Source organism: Mirounga leonina, unplaced genomic scaffold, assembly GCF_011800145.1.
Source record: "Mirounga leonina isolate KUSES-001 unplaced genomic scaffold, KU_Mleo_1.0 Mir_172, whole genome shotgun sequence".
NCBI classification, from domain to species: Eukaryota; Metazoa; Chordata; class Mammalia; order Carnivora; family Phocidae; genus Mirounga; species Mirounga leonina.
The window spans coordinates 12,936,961-12,947,404 of NW_023270442.1; the positions used below are offsets into that span (position 1 = coordinate 12,936,961).

The window sequence follows — 10,444 nt, forward strand, 5'->3', positions numbered from 1 at the left end:
AGGAAGAAAATAAGGAAGGAAGGTAGGAAGGAAGGAAAGAGAAAGAAAGAAAGAAAGAGAAAGGAAGAAGGAAGGAAGAAAGGAAGAAAGCAAGCAAGCAAGCAAACCAGCCAATCCTGTTAGAAAACTTCCAGTTTGCTAGATAAGGCTTGGTTTTCATCCTTTTTGGTGAGCTCTGCCACTGGAAGGCATTCTTAACATTCTTCAGTATTCTCCCAGTTGGAAGGGGGCTTGGGCTCTTTTGGTGTGTCTACCAGCGCCCTCTGTTCTGCATCAAAGGCCATCTTTCATTCTGGGCCTTTGAAGTAAGGCATTATTTTGGTGTTGGTGGGATTTAGCGTTTACTCATAAAAGGCATCAAAAACCTCATCCCAGTGCGGATGTGACTCACCAAAATCAAACCCTCCAATGTCAGGGTCAGACTCAGTGTTCTTTTTGTTTAGCAAAAGAAAACAAAGCTTTTCTTGGCTTTAGGTTTAAACTGTTGAATTAAGATTCCAGTGAACGGGTGAAGGGCATTCTAAACATTGCTTAGTCACCACTTAAATTTTCCCTCCTCTGTTAGTTCCTGGTATGTTAGGATACTGGGCGGAGGGGGTGGGGAGTCAGCGGAGATTCTGTGAACATCTGTAACCCGGTTTCTGCTTCACACGTTTCATCACCTTGAGTGTTCCCATCATCATGGATTAAAGAACAGTACCAAGGTTTATCAGCACCAGAGCTGATGGTATCTCGAGATCGTGAATTTCCAATCTCAATCTAAATTGAGATTTCCTCACTGCTGCTTCTCTGTTTGGTGTAGAAGGGCACGGGAATTCACAAGTTATGGAAAAAGGTGGAATTTATATTTGAAAATCATTTTCTTTCATGTTTTAACTTTGGGGCTTCAGCATCAGCGATTCCAGGATATGCAAGTCCCACGGCCACCCCACCGTTGCCCTAGTATTTACCACTCACGCCTTCCTGGAAGGCTTCAGTGGGGGGTTTTCAAACTGGTTTGATTACAATGCAGAGTAAGGAAAACATTTTACGTTTTGACCCAGCATAACACACACACAACGGAAAATATTTTTTTAAATTATAAAATAGTGTTAATCCTCTTTTTGCGTGATACGCTTTGATGCTTTCTAAACTCTTCTTTGTTTTTTTAAATTGCAGGTCACAAATGACTAAGCTGATTTCATGAATAGAATAGAATAGAATAGAATAGGCCTCAAATCACAGTTTAATAAACTTTAGCTTGAGATGTATGAGGGATCTGGGAATGGCCTGCACCTTCAATCCAAAAACATGAGTGAGTCAGAGAAGTGAAAGTGGGGGTTGGGGAGTGGTCATGGGGGGTGGTCATGGTGGATGGTCTTTGGGGGGTGGTCATGGTAGTGGTCATGGGGGTGGTCATGGGTAATTGTCATGGGGGTAGCCATAGGAGGGGTGGTCATGGAGGGGTGGCCATGGGGGGTGGTCATGGGGAATGGTCATGGGGAGTGGTCATGGGGGATGGTCATGGGGGAGGTCATGGAGGGTGGTCATGGGGAATGGCCATAGGAGGGGTAGTAATGGGAGGGGTAGTCATGGGGGAGTGGATATTGGGGGGGGCTAGTTTTCCTTCTTCTTGACACATTCTTCTTCCCCATCCCAGGCAATCCATGATAGTCTGAGTAGCTCCTGTAATTTAGCTCCTGTTGGCTTGTTTGGCTGCAAAATGTTCCCATTTGCTCTGCAGTTGCCATTTCAAAGTAGAAAAATCTAGTACGGGGGTGATACAGTGATTTTTTTTCCTTACAAAATGTTGGGGAGGTGGGGAGAGGAGAACCACACATGCAAATAAATGACCATAGTCTCCTCTGTGTTTTGCTTTGCTTTGATTTTAAAGCAAAGTTTAAGATAAGTGGCAGGCTAGGAGAAGATATTCATAACACATATTAGAGGAAAGTTAGCATCCAGAATATATGAATAACTGCTACAGTGTCTAAAAATCCAAAACACAACATGCCAAGGATATGAAGAGGGGTTCCCAAGAGGGCTGTTTTGAGGATTAAATTTACTGATACATTTAAAGATCTTAGAACAGGGCTTAATCAGAGGACAAGCTCAATAAATATTAGCATTTATAATTTTTGAAATGTCTTTATTGAAGTATATTACATACATAAATTTCACCCATTGTAAGTGTGCCATTCAATGGTTCAGTAAATGTGCTGAGTCATGCCACCATCACCACCGTCCAGATACAGAACATTTCCATCATCTCAGAAATGTCCTGTGTCCATTTCTTGTCATTTCTGTTTGTTCCCAAACCTCAGCCCCAACGGAACCACTCACCTCACTCTGTCTCTATGTGTTTGCCTTTCCTGGAGATCTCAACAAAATGGAATCATACGATATGTGATCCTTTGTGTCTGGAGTGTTAACGATTATTACTTTTAAAAATCAAATCATTATGAAACATCTTTATTAACTGAATGCTTTTCCAGTACATTCTTTAAAAAAAAAACAACCAAAACCCAATCAGCTGTATTTTCATCAGCAGTGAATTTACAATGTCAGCGTTGTGTGACACTGTAAAAGGAAATGTTACTCTGGTAGGCGGATTAAACAGACACATAAACCTTTCCCTAAATTCCTTGGGAACAAACCGTGACCTGGTGCGGGTGGTCGTAAGGTAGTACACCACAGCAGGTGAGCGTCTGCTGCTCCTGAATCACCAGACTGGGGGCAGGCTCTTCATAGTTCTCTAAAGAGGGACTCTTCACAAGACACGTGCCCTGTTTTTTCCCTTTCCTAGCCAAGGAAATCATTTGCTTTTACATCATCTCTCTTTTTATATATGTAAAGATCGCTAGATCTTACGCTAGAACGTTAGGAAATCTGGTGCTAAGGTTTAATTGCCCTCTCTCCAGAAGTTTAATCTGCAATCAGGTAATTCCGGATCTTTACCTGTGTGGGTCCAAGTCAACATTTGAGGAAAGGCTGCCTTCAATTAAGGAATGTATGACCTCAAGTGGAGAGAGAGAGAGAGAGAAACATCCGTTATGGCCAGGCCCATCCCCAAACCCAGCCCAGTGAGCCCTGCCTTCCGCTGTACCTGGCCCCTGTCTCCTTCACCTGCCCCTTACTGTCATTCCCACATCTTCCTGCAGAGGGCTTTTATTCCAGGGTCAGACCCCACGGCTGGCGGGGCTGTTCCCACTGTCCTTCTCAGGGCGCAGCTCCAGGGGGGCAATGAGTGGCCAGGGATTGGGCAGGGCTCCCTGATTCCTTCTGAGGGAAACTGATGGTGCCGCTGATTTTTGTTTCTGCTTCAGATGAATTAAAAAACAAAACCGTGTGTGAAGACCAAGAGCTGAAGCTGCACTGCCACCCCTCAAAGTTTCTCAACATCTACTGGGCGAGCTACGGCAGGAGGACCCAGGAGAGGGACATCTGCTCCTCAGAAGCAGAGCGGCTCCCCCCATTTGGTACGTGGTTTCATGTGGCTCTCGTTCAGTGCAAGGGCACTGGGGTTCTGGCTCCTCACGCAGGGGACAGTACCTGGATTAGAGGGAAAGTCAAGGGCAGGGAAGAACCACCCACAGGGTGCCACCTCCTTCTGCCCCACATTCCCAAATCTGTCCATTGTTTAGTCGTTTCACAAGTAGTTACTGAACACCGACTGTATGCAGGGACTTGTTCTAGGCAGAGGGGAGTCATCAGTGACCACACAGGGTCTACATGGAACTGACCTTCCAGAAATGAACAAAGGAGTAGTGAGACAACAAACAAACAAAAAGAGCTCGCGTGTCATGTTTCAGGTGCACACAAGTGCTAAGGGGGAAAGCACACTTCGGGAGGGAGATGGGGAGGCTGGGGTGTCTACAGAGAGGCACGGCCTTATGGGGTCACTGGCATGCTGAGCAGAGACTTGAAGGAGGAGATACAAGGTAGAGAGAAGAGCCTGGACCCTAACCGGTTGTTTAGGGTCAAGGGGAGCTCAGAGAGTCATTCTTCTTCGGGATCTGTAGTCTAGAGCTGACAGATGATGGCCAGGATGTGGGGCTGAAAGCTCCACCCATCGAAGTCACCCAGTGTTATGATTAGTCAGGGATCTCCAGAGAAACAGAACCAACAAGACATACATACCTATATTTGGAAAGAGAGATTGATGTTAAGGAATTGGCTCACACCGTGGTGGTGCCTGGCAGATCTGAAAATTGCAGGGTGGGTTGGGAGTCTGGGAACTCAGGTAAGAGTTGGTGTTTAATCTTGAGTCCGAATTCTGCAGGATAGTGGGCTGGAAACAGGCAGATTTTCTATGCTGCAGCCTGGAGAAAAATTCCTTTTTCAGAAAACCTGTCTTTGCTCTCCAGGCCTTCAACTGATTGGTCAAGGCCCACCCTCATCAGGAATGGTAATCTGCTTTACTCAGAGTCCACTTTGAATGTTAAATGTTAGTCCTATCTTTAAAATATCTTCACGACCACATCTAGCCTGGTCTTTGACCAAACAATGGGGCACCGTAGCCTAGCCGAGCTGAGACATAAAATTAACCATCATACACCCCAGTCTGCGGTAGGGAAGCGGGCTGAACTCTACCCTCTATGTTACCTGAGAGAACAGGCCCCACGGGGAGACAGCCCAGAGAGTTGCACTTGATTCATCAAAATCTAAAATGAGCTCCACAGTGTATTAAATTGCTACAATCACATGTGAAATTAAACATTAATTTTTTAAAATAAATTTATACAAAACCAATATCTTGATCTGAAAAAAAAGAAAGAAAGAACGACCGCCCAGGCAAGCTCTCAGGTGAGACTAGAGAGAGAACAAAGAGCAGTTCACAAAGAACACGTGCCCCCAAGGTCCTCAGTCCAGTGTTCTGGGAAGGAAGGCCCTTCGCTGGTAGATGGCAGAGGGTCTTTTAAGGACAGACCTGGCAGCCCACAGAGACAGGCTGAAGTGGGCGTTGGATTAGCTGCCCTGGATTAGCTCTGGGTCAGAGGACTCCCATTTAACAGGCTGGGCTGCCAAATGGCGTGGCTTCCCATTGTATGTGTATGTCTCAGCCCCACCCTCAGCCCCATGCCCCAGTGAGTGACCTGGGAGTTCTTGACACTCCGGTCACTCTCAGATGTAACCCCTGCCTGTGTTCAGAACATCTCCACCCCCTCCTGCCTTGGTCCTGCTACTGCATGAGCTCCAGGGACCACTGCCTGGTCATTGCAGTCTCCCTACTCCCCAGCTTGTCCCCCCTACCCCCCCGGGTGGCTAGATGCATCCTAAAAGGCCAGTGTGATCCCTGTTCTTCTGAACATCCTGCAGGGACTTTCCCTATGATCTGGTCTCCTCAGCTGGGTAAGGGGACCCTTGGTGATCTGACCTATTTCTGCAAAAAGGGACTCTCCTTCTTGATATTGGGGTGGGGTACCCCATTTCTCAGGCTTGCAAAATGCAACCTAGCCACATGTGTTTGGGGAGGCAGCACTAAGTCCCATCTGTTTCAGCCATTTTTTTGAGCAGAAGAAGTCCATCAGCCAAGCACGCAGATCTGTATCCAGGTTGCATGGTTTATGGGCCGTGGGTCACACTGCCTTAGGTTCTTGGGAAGTTGGATGGGAGTTGGGTTGAAAGGGAAACGTAATCAGCCAAAGAAAATGTTAGCAGACATCATGGCTAAGGGAGAGGTTTCCACAGAGACTTCGAGGACTGCTTCGGTCATCCAGCTGTGATCATGCCATGAATAGCCCTCACTGAAGCAGGAAAGGTCTCTGAATGGAAGGCCATGCCCCTTGCTTAGCGGTTCAGCTGGAAAAGTTTGAGCCCCGGCAAAGTCACCCAGCAGAAACAACCTGCTCGTCCTGCCCCCATCCCCTTGTACCCCTCATGGTCAAGGGCTTCTGTCCCTTGCCCGTTGACTACACGTGAGGTTGAGGAGCAGGCTGTTCACCGCATTCAGGAACCACTGCCAAACGCAGGAGAGCGTCTGGCCCTGCGCTCTGCAGGGGGGAGAGGCTCTCAGGGAAGAGGAGAGGCCCTTGGGAGGGCTCCTCATCCTCAGCTCATCCCCAGCCTCACGTGGAGGCCTGGACTGTGCCCGCCTTCTAGGTCAGTATCAAGAGCAGACCCTTGGATAGCCCTGCTGACGTGCTTTCCCCATCGCGCCGAATGCTAAGAAACCGTTTCCTCCTTGGCTACTGTATGTGAAGATTTTAAACTGCACTGGGCATGTTCTCCCCAGCAAACCATCCTTTTATCCCTCTTGTATAAACATGCTTTAATATTACCCCCGTTAGAAAGCACCCCTTTTGACCAGCCACCTCCCCCTGACTTGGTCCGCAAGCCCTCGGGCTCTCGCACACCGAGCATCTCTCATCGGCAGCTCTGCTCCCCACTTCTGGGCATCTCTCATCTGGACCGTCCGAACCACCTCCTGACTGGCCTCTGGGCCTCCCTTCTCCCTGATTCCCTCCCTCAGTCCCTTCTTCACTGAGCAGCCAGAGAGAGGTTATTAAAATAAATCAGATCACAGCACCCACCCTCCACCCCTTAAAGCCCTGCGCTTTGCCCTCTGTAATTAGAATCAGTCCGTTCTCCCAGCCATGGGTCTGCCCTCCCTTCCCTTACAAACTGTGGGGCTCCGCGTACTAATTCATAGCCTGGGGCCTTTGCACAAGCTCTTCCTTTGGCCTGGAATGTTCTCACCCCATCATTCAGGAATCAAATCAGATGTCCTTCTCGGACAGGTTTCCTGGGGCTCCCTGCCAGCATGGAACCTCGTCTCTGCAGTCCCAAGCAGCCCTCCTGCTTGAGTGTCTTCATCTCATCACTTACCTGCCTAGGGCCTGTTTCCCCAGGGGAGGGTAAGCACAGTAGAGACGGTGTCTATCTGCTTCCTGCAGAATTCCCAGCAACTTGAGCAGTGCCTGGCACAGAGTAGGTGTCCACGTGAATCTTGACGTGCAGGAATGAATCAGAGCCCTCCTAAGGGAGGTGCCCACACAGGGCTCCTGCAGGTGGATGGCTGCCAGCCCCAGATGCGGGCCTGGTGTCGTCACGGCTTCCAACCCCCCACGAGATGCTGGAAATCCGGATTCTTTTTTTTTTAATATGAAATGTTCCAACTTTTAAAACAGTGTGTGAGCCAAACAAAACATGCCTACAGGCCACATCCGGTCCCCGGGCTGCCAGGATGATCTCTGCTCTAAGTTACCGGAGCTCAGCAACAATCGCTTTGAAGAAGGGAAAAAGGCTATTTATTCTCAACCCTGGGACCTGACATGAGCTTGGCAGGATGACTGTCTAGGGCCGGGTGGTCAGGCCTCAGTGCGGCCTCTGGAAGGTGATGTGTGTACCCTTCCTCTTGGGGATAAGCTGCCGTCTGGTGGAACCGAATATGCTCCACCTCGGTGCCTCCCTGGGAACACTCGTGGTGAAGGCCAGCCGGACCTCAGTGAGGTCGGGAAGCACCGCGGAGTGTGACTTCAGCACTCAAATACGGAGGGAGGGCACTTCCAGGTCTTTCCGCAAGATGACTAAGAGGGTCCCTGTTAGCGTCCTGCACCAGCACCCTGAGTACATTTAAGGGAAATAAGAAAAGAGTTCAGCCACAAATGTTACCCATCAAATGAGAAGCTTTCTTCTTTTCAGGGTCTCTTCCAAGTCCTGGTATCTGAGCATAGAACGGTTTTTACATAATGGCAATTCTAAAAGAGACACCGTTGATTGTGCTTTGAAATGTAACTTTGTATCCTAGGTGTTCTTCCACGAGGCCAACAAAATCCTAACAATGCCAGTCATTTCTTCATATCTTGTTGAAGGGCTATAGTAAATCATTTAATTAACCATGCCCTAGTGGCTGGGGTATTTTACTGCTTCTGATTTTCAAATATTCTAAGTGATGTATAACGAACTTGCACTTGTAGCTTTTTCTTTCCTCTGGGTTGTTTCCTTGGGATAAATTCCCAGAAGTTTTATACTGAAAGAGGGCGTGGGCATATTTACAGTTCTTTATATGTATCCCCAGAGTTCTTTCCAAAAACTTCTTGTACCAATTTATGTGTGTAAACAGCGACGTATGCCTCTGGGTTTCTTTGCAGCTCTGGCAGAGGTATGAATGATTTTTCTTCATGATTCCAACTTAATAGGCGTAAAATGGTCCTCTTATTTGCCTTTCTTTGAATATTAATGACTTTGAACATTTCCCATGTTTTTGTGGTTCTTGTATTCGCACTCGCACCCACTGTCTCTCTAGCCTTTGTCCTTTTCTTCCCCCCTTGTGGGACCCTTATTTTTTTTCATAAATTTTTACATGACAGAGTAGAGATGTTAATCCTTGACATGCTTTTTCTGCTGTCAGTCTCCCACCCACAGTATATTTTTTTCTGGACTTACAGTTTGGGTTTGTTATAGGCAGCTAGTTGCTTTTTTGATTCTGTGTACTTTGTATGTCGGATAGGATCAAGAGGAAGGGGCTTCATGGTGGGGGGAGGAGGACACCCCTGGTGGAAGGCAGGGCATCTGCACGTGACCTCCCACCCCCTGTCATGTGTGATGTCATCACGCTCCCATGAGCATCCTCAGGGCTGCTCACGGCCTGGCTGATGGTCCCTATCCTAGTGGGACCCGAGCTCGTACTGGACATTCCCAAAGACATAAGGGTGCTCACGCCTATCCACAGCAAAGCCTCTGAGCCCCCGCCTGAAGGAGGGTGAGCAAAGCCTCCATTCTGTGTGCAGTGCTTGAAGCTGGTCCCATCTGGAATGTACCAGGCAGGTGGGGCCGTGGTGAGGCATTCATCACACACTACATGCTAGCCTTGAACTGGGCTTACCAGCCTTTTCTCCAGAAAATTCTATTTGTATGGCACAGTGGGGTGAAAGGAGGCACTGCCCAATGTCAAAACTAATAGCTGGGGGGCAGCCGGGGGCCTGAAGGAAATATCCAGCATACCTGTGCCTATTCACTTTTGAAGTTGGGAGGTTCTACTCTGAGATGTACCTGGCCTCCGGGTGCAAAGGTTACCGATGCTGGGCTTCTCTTCGAGGCCTTAGACTTTCACTAACACTTTCCTCAAGGTCCTCCCAACTTATGCCCGAAGTCCAGTTCCAAAGCTACACCCACATTTTGAGGAATTCTGTGTATCCCAGAAACCCACTCTTAAGTATCAAAATATGCATTTGTTTTCTGTTGCTATGTAGCAACATACCCCGAAATGTAATAGCTTAAAACAAAACCAAATATTTATTACCTAGCAGTTTCTGTGAGGCAGGAATTCTGGGGGTAGTTTGGCTGCTGGTTATTGCTTAGCGTCTCACACATTCTGATGAGTCGCAGATGGGACCTCACCTGCCGGCTGAGCTTCCAAGGTGGATCGCTTGTATGCCAGGCCAGTCGGTACTGTTGTGGGTGGACACGGGGCACATGGACCAGCTCTGATTCACTGTGGGGGGAGGGTACACAAGGGGTGTGAGTTCCAGAAAGTGAAGATGATTAGGGGCCATCTTGAAGGCTGTTATGGGCCGAATCGTGTGCCCCTAAAATTTGTAGGTTGAAGTCCTAACCCCCGGCTCCCCAGAACGCGACTGTATTTGAAGAGAGGGTCTTTAAAGAGGAGTTTAAGTTAGATTAAGGTCATACGGGTGCTAATGCAATATACCTCGTGTCCTTATAAGAAGAGGAAGTTAGGACACAGACACAGAGAAGACCACGCAAGGACACGGAGAGAGGACAGCCATCCACAAGCCCAAGAGAGAGACCTCAGAGGAGGAACAACCCTGTGGACACCTTGGACTCCCAGCCTCCAGAACAGACAGGAAATACATTTCTGCTCTTTAAGCTCCCAGCGGGTGGTACTTGTTACAGCAACCCTAGCAAACGAATACTTGGAAATAACCCTCAACTATGAAATAAAAGGGAAGACGCACAAGACAATGACTAAGCCAGCTGTGAGACCATCTTCAAAAAGTGACATCTGTTTGTCCCACAAGTTCCGAACAGAGCTACATCTGGTGTCTTATCTTGAGGGTGCTGACCCTTCAAAGAACGCCTGAAAGAGCATCCAGCAAGTCAGATCCGTCCGAACCTTTGTCTTGTCGAGTGAAAGAGAAGGAAAGTATGAAAGTGATCGATCACTGTTGGCCCCACGTGAACACCAGTGAAGCTACATCTTAACACGGAAGGGGGTGTGCCTTCCCACAGACCTGGGCATGAACTTCAGGAAGTTTCCCCTGGCTGGGCATCCACTGTGACATGTCATTTCCTGCTGCAGTTACATTTTCTGGGTGGGCTCCAGGGATCCTGCTGTTTCCTCAATAAGAGAACGAGAATACCACCCAGTCGGCCTCAAGGTCTGGGCTAAGGCCATGGCAAGGCCAAGTGTGGGTGGGCCTCGACTTCCCAGCCAAAGATTAAGGTGCCAGGGGCCCCCACTGCCAAGAGCAGCCTAATTATCAAAATAAACACACCTTGT

At 48.3% G+C, this 10,444-nt stretch overlaps 1 protein-coding gene across 6 annotated transcripts in view; it reads left to right on the forward strand.

Annotated features, from left to right (window-relative positions):
• The window catches only part of EVA1C (eva-1 homolog C), a 71,660-nt gene that overhangs the window by 40,667 nt on the left and 20,549 nt on the right, over nucleotides 1-10,444 (forward strand). For all 6 annotated transcript variants that reach the window (XM_035017594.1, XM_035017593.1, XM_035017595.1 and 3 more), the window contains one exon: nucleotides 3,306-3,458. In XM_035017594.1, coding sequence (XP_034873485.1) covers nucleotides 3,306-3,458 — 153 coding nt within the window. The remainder of the gene's footprint in view (nucleotides 1-3,305; nucleotides 3,459-10,444) is intronic.